At 39.5% G+C, this 25021-nt stretch overlaps 2 protein-coding genes across 5 annotated transcripts in view; one reads left to right on the top strand and one right to left on the bottom strand.

Annotated features, from left to right (window-relative positions):
- Nucleotides 1–2877, top strand: part of LOC125456562 (SERPINE1 mRNA-binding protein 1-like) — a 34859-nt gene extending 31982 nt beyond the window's left edge. For all 4 annotated transcript variants that reach the window (XM_048539801.1, XM_048539802.2, XM_059647879.1 and 1 more), the window contains one exon: nucleotides 2534–2877. In XM_048539801.1, the coding sequence (XP_048395758.1) occupies nucleotides 2534–2590 (57 nt within the window). In that variant the 3' untranslated portion in view covers nucleotides 2591–2877. The remainder of the gene's footprint in view (nucleotides 1–2533) is intronic.
- A 2144-nt stretch (nucleotides 2878–5021) lies between these two features.
- Nucleotides 5022–25021, bottom strand: part of il12rb2 (interleukin 12 receptor, beta 2a) — a 50005-nt gene continuing 30005 nt past the window's right edge. The window contains exons 9-16 of the mRNA XM_048539798.2: nucleotides 18786–18996; nucleotides 18209–18409; nucleotides 14169–14270; nucleotides 13912–14064; nucleotides 9813–9953; nucleotides 9006–9117; nucleotides 7346–7445; nucleotides 5022–5910 (exon numbers count right to left, since the gene is read on the bottom strand). Of these exons, the coding sequence (XP_048395755.2) occupies nucleotides 5380–5910; nucleotides 7346–7445; nucleotides 9006–9117; nucleotides 9813–9953; nucleotides 13912–14064; nucleotides 14169–14270; nucleotides 18209–18409; nucleotides 18786–18996 (1551 nt within the window). The 3' untranslated portion in view covers nucleotides 5022–5379. The remainder of the gene's footprint in view (nucleotides 5911–7345; nucleotides 7446–9005; nucleotides 9118–9812; nucleotides 9954–13911; nucleotides 14065–14168; nucleotides 14271–18208; nucleotides 18410–18785; nucleotides 18997–25021) is intronic.

Here is a 25021-nt window from a genome sequence, read left to right as displayed (position 1 = left end):
CTTTAATTTTAAAAAAAACTTGCATTTGTGTGGTCCTTTTCACGACTACCGAGCAACTAGAGAAGATATTTCTGAAAATTTGTGCAGTGAAAATGTTACGGGTTTATATTAGAAATAAAAACAGAATGATCACCTTGATGGGATTAAGCTAAAGATGTCCCAATAATAAGAAAATTGAGGAAATGTCTAGGGAGATCTCAGATATGTAAGAATAACAAGGTTGTAATAGTAGGTGATTTTAATTCTCCACATATTTAATTGGGACTACCGTTGTGTTAAAGGTATGGTGAGAAGGAACAAAACTTGACCTTCTTTTGGGTAATAAGATGGCAAGTGACGGAAGTGACAGGGGAATGCTTTAGGCCTAATCATAATTCTGTTTGCTTTAAAATAATTATGAAAAAGGATAAGCTTTCTATAAAAATTAAAGTTTTTAATTGGAGTAAGGCAAATTTTAATAGTCTGAGACAAGAATTTTGAAAAATCGATTGGAGTAGACTTCGCAGGTAATGGGACATCTGAGAAGTGGGAAACTTTCAAAAGTTGAAGTGTCATTATGTTCTTGAGGAAATGGTAAAGCTCGTAGGATGAGAGAACAATGAATGAGTAAAGATATTGAGTTTCTTGTCAAGAATAAAGAAGAATCCCTGTTAGACAAACAACTTGATTCAAATGAATGTCTTAAACAGTATAAAGTATGTAGGGGCATTCTTCAGAGGGAATCGGGAAGGCAAAGCGAATATGAGCACCTTGGTAAATAATGTTAAAGATAATTCAAATAAATGCTATGAATACATTAAGAGTAAGATAAAGAGAGGCACTTAAAGATCAAAGAGGTTATCATTGTGTTGAATCTCAGTCGATGGGAGAGATATGAAATGAATATTTCAAGTCACTTTTTGCAGTGGAGAAAAATGGAGGCTATGGAACTCGTGTAAATAAATGTTGATGTTTTTGAAAACAGTTGACATTACAGAAGAGCAAGTGCTGGAGGCCTTAGAAAATATAATGGTGGATAAATCTGTAGGGCCTGATCTAGTGTATTCCAGAACATTGTGAGAAGTAAGGGAGAAAATTGAGGGCATCTTGCATAAGTATCAATACCATCTATAATGATGGGTGAGGTGCAGATGACTGGAGAATGGCTCATGTTTTGCCTATATTTGGGAAGAGATGTAAAGAAAAGCGTGGGAACTATAGATGTTTGAATTGATGGATAAATTGTTGAAAGTGATTCGGAAAAATTATGTTTATATACATTTGGAGAAGCAAGGAGTGCTTTGGGATAACCAGTGTGGTTTTGTGTGAGGGGAAATAGTGTCTCAAACTTGAATAAGTTTTTTGAACATGTAACCAAGAAGATTGAGGGCAGATTGGTGGACGTCATTTGCTTGAAGTTCAGTATTCTGCGTGGTAGGCAAATTAGTTAATCACATTGTCTGTTGCTGTTAATGAATCCGATGACGGTGGAGGGTTTTCCCCCCCAAATTGCAGGCCTGTGATCAGTAGTGTTCCACAGGGATTGATGCTGTGTCTACTCTTGTCATTTATATAAATTATTTAAATGAGATCATAGAAAGCATGGTAAGAAGTTTGTGGATGACACCAAGATTGGTGATAGAGTGGACAGTGAAGAAGGTTATCTAAGATCACAAGAGATCTCGATCATTTGCAATGATGGACTGAAGTTCAGATGAAGCTTAATTCAGATAAGTGCGCGGTATTGCGTTTTGGTAAAACAAACAAATGCAAGACTTTTACAATTAAAAGTTGGGCCTTGTTTAGTGTTGCAGAGCAAATATCTAGTTTTCATGTATATAATTCTTTGAAGTTTGCATCAGATATAAATAGGATGGTTAAGGTGCTTAGCAAGCTTGCCTTCATTGCTTAGACCTTTGAGTATAGAGTTGGGATGTAAAGTTTTGTAGAGGGCATTGGTGAGGTCTGTTCTGCACTGCTGTGGCTGTTGTGTTACAGGAAGAATATAAATAAGCTGGAGAGAGTTCAGAAGCGATTTACTAGGATGTTGTCGGGAATGGGGGGTTTAAGTTATGGGGAGAGGCTGTGTAGACTGGAGCGTCTTTTACTGGAGCATAGCAGGTTGAAACGTGACCTCCGTAGACGTTTTCAGAATTATGAGAGGTGTAGGTAAGGTGAATGGCAGATGTCTTTTCCCTAGGGGATGTATTTTTAAGGTGAGAGGAGAAAGATTTAAAAAAGACATGATGGGCAAACTTTTTTACACTCTTGGTCATGGTTAGAACAAACTTCCAGAGGGTGGGATAGGGTATGGTTATGAGTTTTAAAAGACATTTAAATAAGTACATGATTAAGAAATGTTGAGGATGCTACATGGAAGTTGATTTAACATTTTCATCAAAGTAGTGTGCAAGCAAATTTTATTTCATTTTGTAATTTTAATTAAAGCTAGTTATTACAGGCTCTAAGTCGTTGCAGATATTGTTTTATAGTTCGAGTTTTGTTTCTCATTGGCCATTGAGATTTCTGACCAAATTTTCTGTTCGTTTTGCAGTCAAGCATCACCGTTCCAAATGTTGATGATCCGGAAGCTTTTCCAGCCCTGGCCTAAGTGGATGTTGTCAGCCTGGCCTGAAGTCCTCGGGGAGGGGGGCCCCTCAGTGAGGCTTGCATGCTTAAGGAACCTGTCTCAACTATATTAACAGAAAAAAAAGGAAAAAAAAAAAGAACTGTCATCCATGCTGTTCATACTTACGAACTGTCCACTGGAATTGTTGAAATGGACTTCTCTTGCTACACAGAAGCAACAAATGTTGGTAGCTGGTTTTATATCCACAAACAAAGTAAATGGTAGCAGAGGGGAAAAAAGCTGTTTTCATAATAAATTTTCAGAAATTATTCATTGTTCATGGATTGATAGTTTTTTGTAATACTGCTTGAAAATATGCATTTCTTAACTTGAAAAATAGGTGTGAAGGGTGTGTGTACCGAATGAATTCCAGGATTTTGGTTTATTTCTGCATAGATGAACTCTGTCCCCATGTAATTTAAAATGTTGTTGATCTGTAGTGTGCCTGTCACATTAAGTTTTGGGAGCTGCTTCTGTTTAAGAATGGGAAAGATACTACTTGTCCCAAGAGATTTTTGGGGGAGAAGTTATCCTTTGTGGTTTGACATTACAGGGAGTAGAATTATGCTGCCTCCTAACTCTTGCTCAGTTGTAGAATCTGAGCATTTACTGAAATATCTTTTTGAATATTTTGGTTAAAAGGAGCAGGCTTGACTGAAAGGGACATTGTTTTATGCCAGTTTTTTTTGTGGTTTGCAAGTATTATGCAAATGATATCACAATGGCTGTGGTTCTGAGCTAGCATTCTGAAGGCCTGGTCTAATGATCTTGATATGAGTGCAGATGTCCACATGGCAGCTGGAAAACTTGAATTCAGTTATTTAATACAGAACAGAAAGATAGATTCTGTAATGGTGACCATGAAATTACTGAGTTGTTGTGAACACTATCTGGTTTACCAGTCAGGGAAAACTGTTCTTACATAGTCTGATCTTAAACTCGAGTCCAGCCCTAAAACAACATAGTTGGTTCTGAAGTGATGTGGAAGCCAGTTGGTTGTGTTCATGAAGATGGCTCATTGCCACCATCTCAGTGGCAATTCCATTTTTGATATTCAGCTTTGTCAATGGACTGCCATATCTCAGTGAATAAATAAAAAATATTAACTTCTCAATTTCCCACCCTCTGCTACTCACTTTTCATATTACAAGCCCTGCTGGACTATGCAGTATCTGTGTTGGAGAGGATCAGGTAATAGTGTTTTTGTCAAGTAGCATTGTTTTGTTTAATAGAATACCAATGTATCCACATCTTAGTTGTTATCTTCTGGTAATACCTCCTGCCATTTTACTAACCACCTGCTGAGAAGAGACTGGTCGCTCAGTGCTGCAGCTTGCATTTACTTTGAGACTGGGCTCTACTCCATTTGTTGAGCCACCTTGATGGCGAGGCTTCTTGAAATTTTAGTATTGTATTAACCCTGAATGGCTGCCAATGAGGATTTCAAAATAAATACTGTTATACCATTTCTGTTCAACTTTGGAATAAAGGAGTATCTTCAGACACATGCCAGTTTAAAAGTACACACAAGATGTGCATACTTTTTGGGGCTTTGCAAGATTGTTCCAGTGAGCTTTTTAAAAAAAAAGGCCTCAGTAGCTGTTGCTGGAAAGCACATTAAAGTCTTTCAGACAAACAACATGGTGACTTAGGTAAGCATACTGGAAAACAAACAAAAACTGACATACCCAATGAATGCTGTTATAATAGTTGATATTTCCAGCAGCAGTAATGTTTTGTGTGGCTTCCTGTCTGCATTGAATGATATATAATTGTCCTGTTTGGTGCAAAAATCAGATTTTGCCCTTTGACCTGATGGATGATGGGATGAGCATCGTCTTATTCTGACTTCTTGGAGGACAAGGTGCAAAGTAATATTGAATTTGGCATTATCTTCTCCGTTGAGGTTAAGGAATGTTTTTCTTGCTATGGATACTACATTGTTCACAATTGGGGAAAAAAAAAATTCTAAATCATTAAATGTTACCTCAAAATAGCAAATACTTAGATACCTTCTTTGCTGTCAGATGCATTTCCACTTCAGCTATGAAGTTGCTAGATTTGTTTAGACTTGTAAATTTTAGAGGAAGCCGTTTGTAATACGAAGCTGTGAAATGGAATGGATGTTAATTATGGCTTTTTCAGAACAGTGATGAGCAAGTGTAGCTGGATCAACATACACTAACTCAATTGCTGTACCTCAGATATTCAAAAAGTGGGAGTCTAGGAGAGGAGAGGGTAGGCGAGGTGGGGGTGATAGGACAGGAGAGGGGAGAAGGGATAAGTGAGGGGAGCAGGAAGGGAGCTGGCTAGGTTAGTGGAGAGGGAATGCTGTCTGGGAACTTAAGGATATCTAGCAGACTTCCAGCATTGGCGGTGGATCAGATTATGAAGGGAAGAAGCAAAGTCAATATTGAGGATAATTTGTCTCTTTAATACTTAAGTATTAGAGAACTAATGCATGAACTGTACATGGGGTACATAGTGTGAAAATGCATTTGTAACAAATGTATTTAATCACCTAATCAGCTCCTGATATCTGCACGTGACAATGCCAAAGATTGGTATGTAATAGAGCAATTGCGTGACAAAATATAACATACTGCCCTCAGTTGCAAATGGCCTGTTTGCCATTAGGTTACGTGCCCTGATGGTATAGTACTATGACCCTGTCTCTCGAGATATTTTGCATACAAGCTAAGAGACATAATTGCAGTTGCCACTTAGAGCAACACTACACATCAATAGAGACTTATTAAATGTACTTAATCTTATTCCACAAGTGAACTGCAGTCAATCTTCACTGCATCTAATGTTAGTTTCCCTCCATAGGGGATTTCCATCCTAGCCAAGGAAGGAAGAGGCATGAATGAAAATGAATCTTCAAAAATTTCATCATTATTCTCTGTTGCATTGTCCATCACATGTAGGAAGTTGGAAGGAATATAATTGGTATTTTGGTTTATTGTGGGTTTATTTGAATCAGAGTGCTGGTTAATGTCCATTGTGGGCACCTTTTCAATGTATAAACAAGGGAGTTGGCACTTGTAACCCAGAATGTTCTCTTCACTATTCTTTGGTGAGAGATCTCCTTGGCTGAGTTCCATTTGCTGTTGCAGTTCACTAGCTGTGGACTGAATTAGTATTAATGATTGAAATCTACACCGATCTGGATCAACAATTTCCATATTGAAACAGAATTCCTGCTCCGGTGATATTTCCTCTACTTGCAGAGTCTCGGGATCTTCGTAAGTTAATGATGATTCACTTTGGAAGTCAGAGTATGATAAATCCATCTTGCCCTGTGGTGAGAAAATTAAGCAAACTCAGGAACAGTATGGGAAAATATGATGAAATCTTGGAAGAGTAACTGTTTAAAATTATAACAATTATTTAATCACCTAATCAAAAATTCATTTGGCAACCTGGGGCTAATAGGTTGTCTGGATTTTGTAATCAGTGACAAAGTGGTAGCTGCTTTTGGAAGTCAGTGGCAAATGCTGTCAGAATATTTGTGCTTTGATGCAAAGATAGTTTGAACCTGGCACTAAGTCTGTGTCCTGAAACTGGTGATGTCAAGTAGCATCACTCAGTGAAACAAGCAAAACACGAAGTTAAATGCACAGATTATCAAAAAGAGAAATACATTGGTGTCTCTCACTTGGAATGAAGATAAAAATTGATACAATAATGAGAGATATAATGTCTTTAAAGCTTGAGAATTTTATTTGCAGGATGTCGAGTTCACAAAGCATCTGTGTCATATTTAATTTAATATGCTGTTAGAAACAGTTCCTGTTCATTCATCAAGGCTCTTGAGCACAATGCCAGCTGACACTCGCATAGTGGAAGGATATAATCTTCTGGGTGCTGTATTACACAGTGCCCTTAGGTGGCTGTAACAGTTTTGATTGCATGATTTAAGACCTTACAAGCTTATTTCTTTGTGACCCCTTAGTGACTTTTGTTCCCAAGGTAGCTTTACTGCTAATTGTCAGACTAAGTCAAAAGGAAGCTAAAGATTTTAGCATGACAGGAATAAACTATGGGTCCGATGTGGAGATACAATGCTAGAGCTTAAGCCCAAAGTAACTGATGGCAGAATTGTTATGACGGGCGGTCAGAGACGAAAGGGGGTAGGGAGGAGATGGCTTGACAAAGGAATACATAATATCACCCTTCCTTTCTTAGGGCTTAGCATTTATTTAAAATAAATAAACTTTCATTTGTGCTTTCTTCATCAGTTTTGCCGGTGCTTTGGCCAGATTCTTTTCCCCATTATGGGAGATATTCTGCAATATTAACAACTTTGAACTCTGAACTCTACAATTAAAGCAGCTACAAAGGGATGATGACTGCTTTCTCCCCTCCTTCCTGGTTTGGAGTGGATAACGCTGAACATTTTGGCCACTAGCCGGAGCACTATACAAAGGGGTAGAAGAGGAGTGCCTTTAACAACTATAATCAGGGTTGTAATGAGGCAGCCAGCCAGTCAGCACACTGTTATAACAGCAATACAACCCTCAAATCAGTGTTACAAAAACAGGTTAAGTCCATGAATGCCTTCCACATGGCATTGTTTTGATCCTGAAAATCTGTTTGAAAGGATATATGGAGGTCTCTTGTTCTCTTACCCAAAAGACAGTGGAAATGAAAGGAGCATTCTCCAAATAACTTCTAATTACTATCGCAACTAATGCTAGCGTAGAATGCAATATTCATAGAACAAACCATTACCTTAAGAGCAGTATATTCCTTTGCCCAAGTGCAATTAGCTGGATCAGGAATGTTTCTTACATATACTTGAGCTAAGAGTTTCGACAATATAGACCATATCCTGCAGTAATATGTAATATAAATGAGGTCAGTATATTATCTATTCATATAAATTAAATTTGAGCAAAGGCATTATTGTCCATTCCCTAGTAACTTTAATTGTGGGAGTCATTTGTCAGTGCCACCTCTAGGTAAAACAGTGACTGCATATGCAGAAACACAGGTTTGCAATGTCATTTGCAAAAATAATTTTTTTTTCTATTTCTAATTGCAGACTAAAGTGAGAAATGTTAACAACCAGTAGTATTGTTGCATATTTGAAAGCAAAATAACTGGACACTCCTTGGAGGCACCATTTACACAGCTGCTTGACGACAAATACGTTGAGGGATTATAACCAAATGAAGCATAGGCTGGTATAAGTAGAACAGTATCATCTATGGCTAGTGACCAGTTATAAACAACGAAGGCCCTCTGCATGTTCACAACTTGATTGATAAGTTCTCAGAGATAGTTAGGGCTGTGAACAAGATAAGGAGAAGCCTTCAGATCACCCTAGAAGCATTTGTTTGCAGTAGTGAGGGGGGAAAAAAAAATGTGGAGCCTGAAGACCAATCAGTTTACCTTCAGCAACTGCTGTAAGCTGTGACTTTAAAAGTAAACCAGGCACCCAGCAGTGGATTCTTTCTCTGGTCAGAATAATATGAGCTACAGTGGCTCCATGATCTCTGTGATCCAGGAACATCATGCACAAACACATCCTGGTTGAGAGAGGGGTGTCATGATTGAGAATGTCAGCAGTGCCATCTTTGCCTGTTATCTTAGCATTGGCACCACTGATTCAGTGAGTTATGGGTTAAATGACAATTAATTTAAGATTGTATGTAGCTAATATTATAAGCCAATATGGAGTCCAGTGCATGTTGGTACTTAATGTAGTTAAGAATCATTATGAAACTTGGTTGGAGTACTTGAATGTGATTCACCTGTAGCAATATTTTTTTAAAAAAGGGGAACATAAATATTTGGAATGAAAACAAGCTTTACTTCTGACCTGGAAAACATCTATTAAAAATCAGGTTCATTCTTCCTCCTTTGATAATGCAATGCCCTTCACACTTGCTCTGCCATTCAATAAGAACAAAGCTGAATTGATTTTAACCTCAATTCCACATTCCAGCATACTGTTGATTTAAAAAAAATTCATTCCCTTGGTAAATCAATAACTTTTTGATCTCTGCCTTAAAGATATTTGAAGATTCTACATAAATTTCCTTTTGAGGAAGGGAATTCTAAAGATTTACAACCTTCAAATTCTGTTCCCCCTCATTTGTCCCATCTTAGTGAAGGTCATTCAGAAGATACCATCGAATTAAGTTTCTTCTTCACTAATCAGTACAATTAAACAAAATTAAAGAAGCAATTCTTGATTGCTTTGAAAGGCTGCAAGATGCTGAATGGTAATTCAGTGTTTAAAATTAAATACTGCTTTATTTAATCTGCTGTTTGGACCTTTTATGATGCCAGAAATTCTCAACTGATAAACCGTAGGGAGGATTGATTTTTTTTCTTCAAAAAAGTGAACTAAATCACGAGTAAAGCACAATTTCAGATTTATTACCTGTTCCTCACTGATTGCCATAAACAAAATCCAGAAGCTATGATAGCAAATAAGAATGTTAACGCAAAGACCACCGTTATGATAGACTTGCCGTCAGAGTGTGGAGGAATACCTGAAGGAAAAAGAACATTTCAGTTTAAATTCACTGATCAAAATAAACAACTTCAGCTAGCTAATCAACCTCATTCCAACTTAAGTTTCTAATTCAAAATGTTGAACTCCTTTGCCCTTCGACAGTGAGAACTGGTTCCTCTTCTGCTCAAACAATTTTCTCCACTCCTCCTAAACCACTAAAGACATTTGATCAATGCTGGAATGTGTCCAAACTCTGACATTTCATCTAATTGCTTACCTTTCTCTCAAATATGGAGGGTTGCAGATGCTGGATAATTGTCCATCCACAGTTTGACACACAGTCAATGTCAGGACAGAGGCCCCAATATCTCTGAATACAGAGTCATACAGCATGGAAGCAGACTCTTTGGGCCAACTTGTCCACACCAACCTGCTATTCCGATCTCATCTTGGCCCTTCTTATTCACAAACCCATCCAGATGCCTTTTAAATTTTAGAATTGTACCCCCTCTGTACATCTGGGCTTTGATGTTCCAGAGGTGGGAAGATAGGTATCTTATTCATACTTCTGTTTGATGTGGTTACTGATCAAATAATGCAATCTAGGAGTAAAATGGGGACCGGGACAGGGAGGGGGTAGTGCAGTGGGGCAATGTTTGTACTACACAGTCGCATGCTAAACATGCACAGTTGTTCACATTTGAAACATTCAGCATTGTTACACTCACTCACTTGCACGGCTGTAATAAAACCTATGATGTTCTCCATTTTTCCCTTCACCAGCTCTAGTTACTGCTGTCATCCACACAATATATCTTGTTCCAGGTTTCAAGTTTGGGATTGTGTAATTCTTGCTGTTTGGGTCAACAGACCCTATAATAAAAAGAAATGAGAAATAGATTATAGATTCTTAAATGGGTCTGTGCCACTATGTTCTGCTGGCTTCACTGTTACCTGAATTCATCTCCCCTTCCCTTCTGGTTAACGGTGACTCATGATCCTTTTGCACAGCAAGTTTGATCAGTAGAATCGGAAAGCTAAACAATTTCATTTTTCTTCTGAGGCCGCTGAAGTGAACTCTAACTTCTGTCTGGAATAAAAGTCTGCACAGAACGTTAACTGAACCTGGGAGCTTCCTCATCTGCATGCCTAACCATTCGACCATGTAAGGGGGTTAGAGAGTCATGGGGCACCTAATTTACATTTTTGTTTTGCATTCCAACAGTAGTGAATTTTGTTTAAACCTATTTTCACTTTTCTCCCTTTTCGGTCACCACAGGTTTTGCAGTGTAACCCGCTGAAAGAATAGGTTGTGATCTAATCTGCTATAACAGACACTACAGAGAACAGAAAAGCTGAACTGTATTTTACTGACTGGCAACATGGTTTTCTGCTGTTCACAATAGGTACACGTGCATTGCTTACAAGTCATTACTTTCTCCATACTTTGAAACAAATTTATTTTCAACCCAACTTCTTGTTCATGTACTTGATAAACTGCCAGTGTGAAACATGCAATTAGTTCATTGAAGGCTACTGGTTAGTGGATCCTTTGTCTAGAACCTTCCTTCCTGTGACATCACGGGTAAATTTAGTAGCTTGTGCGTCAACTTTCTATTCATGATATCACATGCAGGGAAATTCCAAACTCACTAGGGTACTTTTTAAACGAGTTGTTATCTGAAAGGAAAACAGGGAGGGAACTTAATCTTTCAGTAAGGCCTGCTAACTGAGGTCCCCTTCAATCCAGCACAATGTCTGATTTCTTTCATTAAACCTTTAGATTATAAAAATGTGTAACAAGTGACTGAGAAATATTGGTGGCTACAATTCAGTTGAATTTCTATTTGGTCATAAAGCTTACAGACTGAATGTATTCACCACAATTTAGATTCTCGTTAAAACTAAACAAAGGCCACATTTTTAACAATATCATACAAATCATTTTGAAATAAAAGGAATGATTACTAATTGAATAAGTAATCATTGAAGAAGTCACTATGTTAAACGTAGCCATTAAACAACTGAGTAATGCAGTCTATTCAAAAACTTTTTGCCTTTTTGGAATCTACCTCACGTGACAGAAGTGTTGTCCTCTGCTGATTGTGGACATGTTATCTGAAGTGATTCACCAAAATCTCAATCTAATTCATGCACACACTCACACTTGAGATCCTTAACTTTCCAGTTATGACAGACCACACAAGTGGAGTCATCACTCTGGGTCACAACTAGAACAAGCTTGCATTTAATTCAAACGTTGGACACAATTTGTAGGAGAAATATTCCATTATCACCATCCCACTCGCTTTAAGAAAAAAAAATCTGAAAATTTCACTTACTTTCGAGGCAAATTAAAATCTATTTTACTTTTTAAGCTTTATTTTCAGTATCTTATAGATAATATCCATGGATGTGGTGTCCGTGATACGCTGGTCCAGAAGATTAAGCCACATGGGACCTATGGCAAGTTGGATACGAAGTTGCATTGGTCGTAGAGGGTAATTGCAGAGGGTGTTCGACAAGGATCAGAGTCGGGAATCTCTTGTTCAAAATGTTTGGATGAAAACACGTGGTCTGACTAGTAAGTTTCAGACAACATGAAAACTGGTGGAGTTGTGAATAGTGAGGAAGGTTGTCAAAAGATACAGCAGGATATAGATCCATTGGGAAGTTGGGTGCAAAAATGGCAAATGGAATTTAATCCAGAAAATGTGAGGTGATGAATTTTTGGGAGGTTAAAAGCAAGAGAAAAGTATACTGTAAACCTTTAAAGTAAATATGCAAGGCAAGTTTTAATTTTAGAAAGAGGGTGGTAGGTGCCTGGAACACATTGCTATTGTATCTGTTTCCATCACATCTCCTGGCAAAGTTTAGGAGGTATTTAGACAAGACACACAAATAGGGAGGGCAGAGGGATGTAGACCATAAGCAGGCAGATGGGATTAATTTAGAATGGCACCATAATTGGTACAGACATGGTGGGCCAACGGGCCTGTTCATGTTCCAGTTGACGTCCAAACTTACTTTAAATCACTTCTACATCAGGAGACCAGGTTAGCAGCTCAACGTCACAATTTGGATCTGGACCCGATGCGAAACATTTTTTGGAGGGGAGGGGGAACAGGGCAAGAAGAGATTAAACCTTCCGGACTCACTGGAACTTGCAGGTGATGGGTAGTTGCATGTGGCATATCTGGAGTTGAGTTTACCCGTCCACATGCTGTGAAGTTGCTTCCACCTCAAGACAGTAAGACATGGGAGCAGAACCGAGTTATTCAACCCATCAAGTCTCCTCTGACATTTAATAAGATCACAGTTGATCTCATCATCCTTTTCCCCCAAACCCTCTATTAGCTTTCTGAACAAAAATGCCTGCATCAGCACAGAATATACTTAATGACCCAGCCTCAATAGCCTTCCATAGTAAAGAACTCCACAGATTCTTTACCTCCTCAACTGTCTTAATGATATTCCTGCCCAGGGTAAAGAACTTCTCTGCATCTACTCTGTCAAGTTTTGCCTCCCCGCCCCGAAAAATCCTCTATTCCTTGATAAGGTTGCCTCTCACTCTTCTGTATTCCAAGAAGTAAAAGCCCAGTCTATTCAACCTCTCATTTCTTCATATTCCTCATACAAACTCAGTATATGAACATGGACGGAGGATTGTCTTTTACTTATTAGCTAATCACGAGCACCATGGCTCTTTTATTAATTCATGGTTTCCAATCAAATGCCTTCTTAAAATGCAAATAAAATACTGCTTCACTTTTTAAAATCGATCCTGCTTGTTACCTCCTCAAAGAATTCTTATAAATTTGTCAGTCATGACTTCCTCTTCATGAAGCCATGCTGAATCTACTTGATCATATTATGTATTTTTAAATGCTCTGCGTGTATATCCTTTATATAAATTAACATATAATTGACAGACTTTATGACTGTGGGTTGGAGATGAAATGGGAGGGCCAAGGAACTCTGAGCTCCAGATCCAGGGGTGAGGGGGCATTAACGGGCAGTCTTAGGAACAGAGGGTGGACAGGGGAGTGCTATTGGGAAGAGGAGAGGATTTGGTGGCATGAAGCAATGGAAAAAAAAATGAATATTGGAGAAGAGGAAGTGGTGGCAAAAGCAACAAAGAAACCAGAGTCTCTGAGCAGAAAAAGGTCGTCATAGGTTGAGGCATGAAAAGGAAGAGGGTAGTAGTTGAAGGACAGGACAAGGGTTAGGGAGAAGAATGGTAGTCAGAGAACAGCTAAGTGGGAAGCCACATCTGCACCTAGCACTCCCCTGCCTTCTTAAAAAAAAATTGTGCCTGGTTTCTTAAGGCTTTAAGAGTTAAATTGCTGCCCCTGTTTTTTCCAGTTGGAGCAGGCCACAGTGCTGTACTGGGATTGGACCTTGTGGATCTCATGGCTCATTCCCACTCAATCATGAATCATGCTCTGAGCTGTCCAGTGAACCTTTAGACAAATTTGAACAAGAAGGTGCTTGTATACGGAGTTCGTGAAGCAAATTGGATAAATATTCAAAGCAAAGGAAGATTCAAAACTGCCTACTGAGAATGTGGCACGGAAATTAGTTTTAGATTATTCTAGCAAAGAATCAACAGTCCCAATGGGCTGATCGATCATTTAGGTTACTGACATCCATGTTTCTATACATGTCTAAGATCTGACTTACATTCACATAGATACTTCTTTCTCTATAGGATGGGGAGGAAAGCAGCATTAAGTGAAGTTCACCCATATTCTCATTTGAATGCTAGAGCATGCACAAGGGTTCAGAAGGTCAATCCTGATATTCTTAACAATTTCTGTGGTGTACATACGATAAATTGTAGGGGGTAGCTCAGAATTTTCCTCCCGCAAGTAGATGGTGTAGCTCTCTATGCAACCCTCTTTCTGGTCATGTGGAACATTCTTCCAGAATATTATAGCAGTGTTATGCTTGGTGAAGGCTACAGGTCCTGCCATTGGTGCTGCTGAATAAAAAGTTGTTACAAACCTTGATTAAAATATTCTGTCAACACCACTAGCACATGTTGATAATTTTTCAAAGTTTTAATTTAATGACTACTTTAATTACCTTCTTGTGCTGAATAGCTTTGAGTTGACAGTGGTCTTCCGGCCCCACTTTCATAAATGGCATAAACAGAAATCTGAAAGCAAGTCTTGGGCTTTATATTTTCTGTAAAACAGTAGGATAAATAGTTATACTCAGCAGCATTCCTTTCTGTCTAAAGTATAACATGGTTGGGAGTGGGATGGGGGTGTTGGGAGGTGGAAAAAAAGAGAATGTGTGACAGCTGCAAAAAAGAAAACTAAAAGAAATCATGCTGTTGCTTAATTCTGCTGGGTGGGTTGTTATAGGAATTCCAGGCAATTGCTCAGGCCCCTGAATGTGTTCTGCCATCTAATCAGCTCACATGGATGGTCTAATCTCTACCTTTCCCTCTTAGTTCTATAACCCTTCATAGACTTCCCTTACAAAAACAAACTTTGTTCTGAAATTTTCAACTGATAACTTCACGTTTATTTTGTGTGAACTTCCACCTTAAGTTAGCTTTCCTCATTGCTCTTTAAAAGGCTACAACTGAAAAAGAACGATGTTTCTGTGTTTTATCAATGTTATTACTGTCATTGTTTCTCTTAACTTTGCTCAATCATCACTCCCAGGCCCCAAATACATGTGCTTCCTCTTCCCCTGCACTTTTACTGTGTTCAAGTCAAAAGTGACTTGCTTAAACCAACTCATTAAGGCCCTTGTACTGAGACAATTATGAAGATTCTCCATCAGAAGATCACTAAGTGGAAAACAAAACAAATCAATGTTCAAAAGATGTATTTGTCTGATCAGGGTCACAAATGAGGATTCTGATCTGTAAAACCTTGGTCATAATTGATCTCCCTCAGTGTATCATAAAATAATTCTTCAGGATTTCAATCCTGAAGTTTAGAAACACTCCCAAGAGATTGCTCGATTGAAGAGAAACATAGAAAATACGAATAGGAGTAGACCATTTGGCCCCTCAACCCTGCATTAAAATATGTTCATGGTTCATCATCCAACTCTATACCCTGGCCCAGCTTTCCCACCATTCCTTTTGATCCTTGCCCAAAGAACTATTTAATGGATGGGGTGAGTGCAGATACTGAATGGGGATGGTAATGAAGAAGCAAAGAAGTTGCCTCAGGCAGAGATCAATGGGCAGGATTGTCTTTAACATTTTTAAAATGTATATTTTTAACAATGGGCACTGTTACAACCTCACTCTGCATAGCATTCTTAAGAATGTTGAATCCCAGAAGAACCCCATTTCCATTGTCGAGCCAAGTTATACATCAGATGCATTGTTTTTTATTCACTTGCAAGTTGTAGATGTTGCTAGCTGACCAGCATTTAATGCCCACACCTAGTTGCCTTTGAGAAGGTGGTGAGCTGCCTCCTTGAACACTATAGTCCACATGCTGTCGGTGTACCCACAGTACCTTTAAGGAATTCCAGGTTTTTGACCCAGCACAGTGTAGAAACAGTGATATATTTCCAAGTCAAGCCACTTGCCATTTCTGGTGGGGAACCTGCAGACGGTGGTGTTCCCACGTACCTGTTGTCCTTCTAGATGGAAGCAGTCGTGGGTTTATAAGAGGCCACTAAAGATCTTAAGTGAATTTCTGCAGTGCATTTCGTAAATATCACACACTGCTGCTGAGACTTGGTACAGGAGGTATTGGATGTTTGTGGACATGGTGCCAATCAAGTGGGCTGTTGTGTCTTGGATGGTGTCAAGCTTCTTGTGGAATTGTAGTTGAACCCATCCAGGCAAGTAGGAAGTGCTTTACAATACTCCTGACTTGTGCTTTGTAGATGATGGAAAGGCTTTGAGGCGTCAGGTAGCGAGTTACGTGCTATAGTATTCTTAGCCTCTGACCTCCTTTGTAGCCACTGCATTTGTGATGAATTCAGTTGAGTTTGTGCTCAGTGGTAACCCCTACAATGTTGACAGTGGGTGATTCAGTGATTGCCAAGAGACAGAGACTAGTTTGTTTGGACCTTTCTGGGTAACGTCTGACATTATTATGTAGACACTTGTTGGAATAGTTTGGCTAGAGGAGCAGTAAGTTCTATAGCACAAGTTTTTGATCCTGTTGCCAGAGCCCTTAGCCTTTGCAGTATCCAATGCCTCCAACTATTTCTTCATGTCATATGGAGTGCATCAAATTGACATCTCTGACATTGGGCACCACTGGAGGAGACCGAGATGCATCATCCACTTGGCATGTTTGCTAAAAATTGTTGCAATGCTTTCAACCTTATCTTTTGCATCAACATGCTGGGGTCTTTCATCATGGAGGATGGGGATATTTATGCAGCCTACCATTCCAGTGAGTTAAAATTGTTCACCACCATTCACACTGGGACGTGGCAAGACCGCAGAGCTTAGATCTATCTGTTGGCTGTGGGATCACTTAGCTCTGTTAATCACTTGCTGTTTATGCTGTTTGGTATGGAAGTAGTCCTGTTTAATAGCTTCAACAGGTTGAAACCTTGTTAATGTTTGCCTGGTGCTGTTCCTGACATGCTTTCTGCACTCACATTGAAACAGGCTCGATCCCCTGGCTTGATGGTAAAGGTTGAGTGGAGGTTATGCCACATCATGAGGTTACAGATTATGCTGGAGTACAATTCTACTGTTTTCGATGGCCCACAGTGCCTCATGGATGTCCACTCATAATTTGCAAGATCTGTTCGAAGTCTGTCCCATTTAGTACAATTATGATGCAACAAAACACTATGGGGGGCATTCTCAATGTGAAAGTGGGAATTTGTCTCCACAAGGATTGTGTGGTGGCCACTCTTACCAACATGGTCATGGACAGATTCATCTGCAGCTGGCAGACTGGTAAGGGATGAGGTCAAGTATGTTTTTCGCTCTTGTTTATTTCCTCGCCACCCACCGCAGACCCTGTCTGGCAGCTATGTCCTTTAGGACCTGACCGGTGACTCTTAGGAGTGGATATTGGAATTTGAATTCAATAAACATCTGGAACTAAGAGTCTAATGATGATCATGAAACCATTCTCAATTGTTGGGAAAAACCCATCTGGTTCACTAATGATAACAAAGTGTGAAGCTGGATGAACACAGCAGGCCAAGCAGCATCTTAGGAGCACAGCTGACGTTTCAGGCCTGGACCCTTCATCAGAGGAGTTCCCATTATCTCTGGTTCACTAATGATCTTTGGGAAGGGAACTGCCATCCCTACCTGGTCTGGCCTACATGTGAGCCCAGACCCACAGCAATGAAGTTGACTCTGAACTGCCCTCTGGGCAATTAATGCTGGCCTTGCCAGTGACACCGACATCCTGTAATTGCCATGTACACTTGATTTGTTTTGTGAAATACATATTTACTGTCCAGTCCAGGAACATAAGAGCAGAGTTATCTGGTTTTCTGCCCAACTGAAACAAGGCAATCTTGCTATTAAAATGAAGTTAACCCACCCATTACTGGCTGTGATGATGCACATGCTGGTCTACGGCTGTGCAGTCTTGGTCAGACTACAGTTCACTTTAGCTTCAGTTCAATTCATCCATTGTTTTCCAGACAATATTTCACCTCTTGCTAAGTGCTGCCAACCCTTCCTGTTTTTGTTTCATATTGCCAGCGCCTGAGATACTTTGTTTTTGAATGAATTGAGCTGACTATCCTGTGTTAAGTGCTTTTCTTTCCAAACTCTGACAAGATGAAAAGTCAGGTCCATTTAATAAAATTACTTTTCTAACCTTCTCCCCGCCTCCCCCCCGCCACCCCCACCCCGGCAACGTGCTACACGTTGGCAATAAACAAGACTCTGTTTGTTGGAACAGCTAAAACATAAATTTGTCACACAATAAAATGTGGGGAGCAATTCATTAGAAATAAGAGATCAGACAATCAACTTTGAAGTTTTGTCACATACCACACTCAGTATAGTCTATTACGATTTAGAGAATCTTAAGACCTGAAAATGAACAGATGTTTGATTCATCACAATTATTGTATAGAATTTGGTCATCAAAATCACGATGGTGCTTGACTGGAAAGATTGGGTGAAGAAGTAAATGGATTTAGCGAAAATAAGTTACCTGTTAATGTTGCTGAATGATTTTGAGGGGGAAGCTTCTTCCAATTTATTTTCAGATGATCTTTGCTATAAATATCTGCCCATTCCACTACATATCCTTGGATTGGTGTTCTTTGGAGATGTCTTTCAGGCTCCATCCACTTGACTAAGAATCGGTTGTTTCCAGCATACGTAGTGGAGATGTTTCTTGGTGCAGGAAGATCTGTCCATAAATATAGCAGTAGATTACAGATGAGTCAGGTTCTTCAGACACCATTTATTCTGTCATACAATGTACATAAGAGACCAACTCCTGTATCTGGTCTGTGGCAAATTATTTCAGCTAGTGCATGGTTAATATTATTGTTAATAACCTCAGCATCAACAGTTTGGGAGGGGAATTCAGATGGGCAACAATGCTGATTGATCATAGGAAATAGGAGCAGGAGTAGACCATCCAATTATCTGTACTTCAAAGAAGCATGACTAGGAAGCAATTGAACAAAAAGTTAATTGCTTTTCTTCTCCAACACTCACCTCTCATCAAAAGTAATACACTAGGCTTCTTTGTAAAATTGTAAATACCACGGACTTTTTACCTGTGAGATACGACACATGGAGTTGAGTAGCTGGAGAGTTTCCCTTGGAGTTATAAGCAGACACTGTAATGGTACAGCCTGTCCTGGGGATTTCAATAATATACCAGGTGTTTGATGTCTGTTCCCAGATAGTTGTGTTTTTCTCTGTGCTTTTCTGAAGTGTTATATTGTAACCCAGGATTCTTCCTCTGCTTTCAAGCATCTTTAGGGGCTGTGATAGTAAAAGAAACTGAGTTTTATTTAGGATTCAAAGTTTTAAAAGATACTATATCACACTTTTTTTAAAAAATGAATACTGTTTACATCTTTCCAAACAAACAAACTTCACACAAACCAATCGAGTTTTCAATATTTTTCCTCAAATGTGGTGAGAGAACTGTAGAATCACAAATATTACATCTTTTGAAATGAGACTGTACAGATAAACATAGCAATTATGGACTAGATCAATCAGTTTCACTTCACCAGTGGGGAAACTTCAAGAAACAGATACTCTGGAAAGAATCAACAGTCGCATGTAAAAATGTGTGTTCATTAGGAAGAGGACCATCATATCAGCTATGATGACATTATATGGTAGAACAGACTCTGATTTGTGATATTCTGGATTTTTAAAAGGCAAAATGGAGACTAGGTTTTTGAAGAGGTACCTGGAAGGCTTAATTAGGGTAATGCTGTTGAAATGGCATACATAGATTTCTAAAAGGCATTTGACAAGTTACAACTCTCAGAATGCAAGGGACAGAAGCAACATGGATACAAAATTGGCTGAATGATAGGAACCAGTAGTGTCAATGGGTACTTTTCAGGCTGGAGGAGGGTTTGTAGTAGAGTTCCCAGAAATCCAGATTCAGCGTCTTGCTTTTCCGGACATATATAATCTAGATCATACTAGGCAGGGCACAGTTTCAAAGTGTGCAGATGAAATATTACTTTGAAACATTGTAAACTGTCAGTGTCATTAATTAGCCAATCATCCATCCATTTTGATAACGCTGCCTCCAACGTCATAGGCTTTGTCAGATCTGCCCTTCATGAAGCATGGCTGAATCTGCCTGATCACATAATGGTTTCTAAATGCTCAGCTATTACACCCCTTATAATAGACTAACATTTTCCCAATAATAGATGTTAAGCTAACTGGACTATAGTTACCAACTTTTTATCTCCTTCCCTTTCTAAATAAAAAGTATTAGATGGTTGTTTTAAGATTCTCTGGGACTTTTCCAGAAATAAAGGACTCCAGGATTACTACCAGTACTATGTCTGCAACTACTTTTTTTTAATATCCCAGGATGCAATCCATCAGGTGAGTCTTTAGCCCCATTAGTTTCCATGGCACTTTTTAATCTAGTGATAGGAATTGTATTTATTTCTTCTTCCACCATTGCCCCTTCATTCAGCAGTTTTGGAATGCTATTAGTATCTCATGCTATTAGCGCTGTAGTGAATGCTCTCAAGTATCTGCTGCTCTTGTACTTCCAGGTATCATGTATTTTTGTGAGACACCTTTGAAGGAATATTGGCGAACTAGCTCTAATTGGAATTGTATCATGAGACCATAAAGTACAGTAGCAGATTTAGACCATTCAGCCCATCAAGTCTGGTCCACCATTCAATCATTGCTAATATATATTTCTCAACTGCATTCTCCTGCCTTCTCCCTGGTACCCTTGATCCCCTTACTAAATCAAGAACCTCTCTGTCTTAAATCATCTCAATTACTTGGCTTTCACAGTTGTCTAAGGCAATGGGTTTCAAAGATTAAGCACCCTCTGGTTGAAGAAACTCGCCTTCGTCTTAGTTCTAAAGGGTCATCCCTTTGCTTGCAGGTTATGCCTTTGGGTCCTTGTCTCTCCTACTACTGGAAACAACATCTCCACATCCACTCTATACAGGCCTCAGTAAAGTTTCCTTCAGGTTTCACCTCATCCTTCTAAAGCTATCAACTCCAGACCCAGCAACCTCAACCACTTCTCGTTTGACTCGCCCTTCATCTCCAGGATCATTTTTGTAATCGACCTCTGGAACCCCTCCAACACCAGCACCAGCACATCCTTCCTTAGATATATGACTCAAAACTTCCCATAATGTTCCAAATGTGGTCTGACGAGAGCTTCACACAGCCTCAGCAGTACAATTTTGCTCTTATATTCTGGCTGTTTTGAAATGAATGCTAATGTTGCATTTGACTTCCTAATCACCAATTCAATCTGCATGTTAACCTTGAGAATCCTCAAATTGAACTCCCAAAACCCTTTGTGCATCAGATTTCTGAAGCCTTTCCCCATTTTGAAAATAGTCTACACCTTTATCCCTCCTACAAAAGTGCATGACCTCACACTTTCCCACATTGTATTTCATCTGCTACTTCTTTGCCCATTCTCCTAGCCTGCCTCAAGTCCTTCTGCAGCTTCCTGGCTTCCTCAACACCACCTATTGCTCCACCTATCTTTGTGCCATCTGCAAACTTAACAACAATGCCCTCAGTTCCTTCATGCAGAACGTTAATATATAAATATGAATAGTTAATGGTCACAAAACTAACTTGTACAGAACTCCTCTAGTCACCGGCTGCCATTCTGGAAAAGACGCCATTATCCCACTTGCTGCCTTCTGCAAGTTAGCCACCTACCTATGCCAGTAGTTTGTCCCTAACACCATGGGCTCTTATTTATTTCCTGAGTGGCACCTTGTCAACGTTCTTCTGGAAATGCAAACAGATCACGTCCACTGGCTCTGCTTTGTCTAACTTGCTTGTTAGTTTCTCAAATTTGAGGAGGCATGACCTCCCCTTGACAACAGTATGCTGACTCCAACCTATTTTACTATGCAGTTCCAAGTAATACACACAGTCTGATCCATAACAATTGACTCCGAAATCTTACCAACAACTGAGGTCATGCTAACTGGCCTATAAATTTCCTCTCTTCTGCCTTCCTCCCTTCTTAAACAGGGGTGTTAAATTAGCCATTTTCCAGTTGTCTGGCACCCTCCCTGACTCTAGTGATTTCTGAAATATCACCATCAATGCCTCTACAATCTCCTCAGTTACCTTCTTCAGAACTTGGGGGAGTAGCCCAACTAGTCCAGATGATTTATCCACCTTCAGGCTTTTCCCCACACCTCCTTAGTGACAGCCACTACGTTCACCTCTCACCCCTGAGTCTCTCAAAGTTCTGGTATGTTGCTGGTACCTTGCACTGGGAAGCATTATACGAGGTACCTATTCAACTTCTCCACCATTTCTTTATTCCCCATTTCTACTTTTTTAGCCTCATTTTCCACCAGTTCAATGTCCACTCTTGCCTCTGTCTTACCTTTTAGATATTTATACCCTTACAAACATCTTTTATACTACTAGGTAGCCTACTCATGTTTCAACACACTCGGTCCTGTAATGACTGCTGTCTTCTCATGGTTGTCCTCTTTTCTGCTGTACCTGAAGTTAGATTCCTGACCCTTTCCAGACTGTCTAATTTCTTCTTCTGGAAACTTGACTTCAGCTGAGTCTTCCCCTCCTTTAACTTTTTCCATTATTTTCTATTCAACTGAATCCATCCCACTGCAATTTAAAGCCCTATCCACAGCCCGACTTATGATTTGCAAGGACTCCAATCCCAGCATGTTTCACGTGGAGCCTGTCCCATTGGAACAGCCCCCTGGAATTGGAAACTCTGAGTTCCAACTTAGTTTGGTTCTACAAAGGGCAGTGCTGTAGAATGAGGACAAAATTCTGCTCTAAAGACTCTCCATGAATATAGATATGGTCTTAACATATTTGATATTGGAAGGCAAACTACTTTTCACTTCAGGAATAAAAGAAATTAGTGGAAGAAACACAGTAGGAAAAGATCAACTGTATATTTGAAATAACAGAAACAGAGGTCCGAAAGACTTGGCATACACATAGGCAGGTTATTAGCATTTCACAAACAAGTACAGAAAACATGAAAAATATTGTATTCTATCGATCTAGATATAAAAGTCAAAGGGGTTAAAAGTCACACTTCATCCCTCGTTGCCCTGATGAGACTTGGGCATCACTTCTGAAAGATGTATTGTTCCATGATGGAGTGCAACCCGGATTTAGCAAAATGATTCCTGGATTAATCTAACAAGAGGTTGGACTGCATTTGGAATTCCCTTCCTCAAAAGGCGATGAGTTCAGAACCTTTAAAAATTTTTAAGGCAGCTGTAGGAGATTCTTAATTACCAACGGAATGAAAGATTAGAGGATATGCAGGAACGTAGATTTGAGATTGAGGTTAAAATCCAGGTCAGCTGTGAGTTTGATTGTGGGAGCTCTTGTTTCTTTTTGTTTTGTATGTCTGTACGAGATCTAAAGTTGGAGATTGTTTCCATTTTATAAAGACGGATTTCCATGTACTTCCTCTTTTGTATCCTATAGAAATCAGGATTTATAAAATGCACCAGCTAAGCTTCAACCTCCCAGATCAAAACTTTGTACCAATTTTTTTCTCTAAATTAAGAACCTTTAATATTTGAGCTCAGCATTACCAAATTGTTTAGTTGCTGATTTACCTTTTTGTAATCTTTTCTACTCAAGTATCAGTTGCTTAACTGTTCATCCAGGAACTTTTAAAATTAAGTTGACTGCAGAATATGGTGCTATGTATCCATGTGGAGCTGTTTTACTTCTTCCACAAGGATTTAATTTTATCCTGAAAGAACAATTTTTGAGACTCTGGTCAGTCACAGTATCATTTGAAATGAGAAGGCAACGGTAAATTTAGACGGAAGCAGGTTGCTGCATTAAATTGTGAACACTGAAGTGCATAAAAACTATAAATCTCACACAGAAGACATTTTTCCACTTGTCATTGTCCAGTTGGTCATATTAAGTTTGTTAATATCTTTTCTAATGTTATGTAGAAACTTTATCACCAATTAGTGGCAATTAATTGTGTGAGCACACAGTTCTAGAAAGCACAAAGGGTGAGGGGTGGATGTAGACAAGAATGAGTACTACAGGGAGATGACTTGGTTTCTGTCTTACCGACCAGCGGTAGTTGAAATTGATATTAATAGCAAGGGATTGTTGCCAAAAGGTGAAGATTGGAAATGGAGTTCTTTTCAGGAAGAAGGTTGCAATTTCAGTTGTGTTCGAAAAGAAAACCAGAAACCAAGCGTACAAATGTCAGGTTATGATGTCCCACCAACATCTATGAATAGAATATAGAAAAGAATAAAAATTTGTCACGTACTTTTATATGAAAAAAACAGAGATGGGTTTCATAAGTCACCCACCGTGGTGCCCACATTAATGACACAAGTCATCCAGTACAATTAAAGAAAGTAAAAATTAAGCTAAAGTTCATCAAAGTTCAGTCAACAGCTGCTGGGCTCGGGGAAAACCGATGAAAGAACAATGGAATACTCTGAAGATGCAGGCCAGTCAAGGCGGTCAGGCCGGACTGCTGGAATAGTGGGCCTAAAGCCTCTGAAGAAAACAGCCATGCCAGGCCGAGACCTGGATGAGACTGCCTGCCAGGTTGCTAGAATACCTGGAAGATGAAGACCTCCACGCTGACAAGACTGCCACTTCTGGGTGCCTGAAGGGTGGCGGCCTAACCACAGACCTACAGCCTTAGCCTAGCCCATGAATCCGGGCCATGTGAGTTGGGCCTGGGGAGGTAGTCCAGGACCTGCTCCTCACTCGCCAGGCTGGGATGGAGCCATGTCTGGTTCATTCTGGTTTTGTTGCTGGAGGCTTCATCCTTTACCCACCCCTTTCCAGACTTAAACAATGACGAAGGGGAAGATGAAGAAAGAGAGCTTAACAAAAAAAAAATGAAAAGCTGACTGGAGCGGATGAGCCTTGGACTCATCCCATCTACTTCACCGTCATCTTTGAATAAGATAGACAAGTGAAGCTGAATCTTATGGTCAGTGGGAAAATTGAAGTGCCTATGTGGGTTTCTGCCATGTGATCTGGTTTTGTCCCACCATTCAAAGATTAGGTTGATTAATCATGCCAAATTGTCCCACGGTGTCACGGGTTGGGCAGGCTAGCTGGATTAGCCATGGTAAATATGGAATCATGAGGACAGGACAGGACAGGATTCTCTTCAGATTCAATGAGCCAAATGGCATCTTTCAGCACTGTAGGGATACTGCACTTATACGGACATGGACACAGAATCCATGCTTATTAAAGAAAACAAAGGGGACTGGTTGTGGCGTTGGATCTCTCGCTACTAAAAGCAAAATTA

The sequence above is a fragment of the Stegostoma tigrinum genome, chromosome 8 (assembly GCF_030684315.1).
Source record: "Stegostoma tigrinum isolate sSteTig4 chromosome 8, sSteTig4.hap1, whole genome shotgun sequence".
NCBI lineage: Eukaryota > Metazoa > Chordata > Chondrichthyes > Orectolobiformes > Stegostomatidae > Stegostoma > Stegostoma tigrinum.
This window is presented reverse-complemented; position numbering and strand designations above follow the sequence as displayed.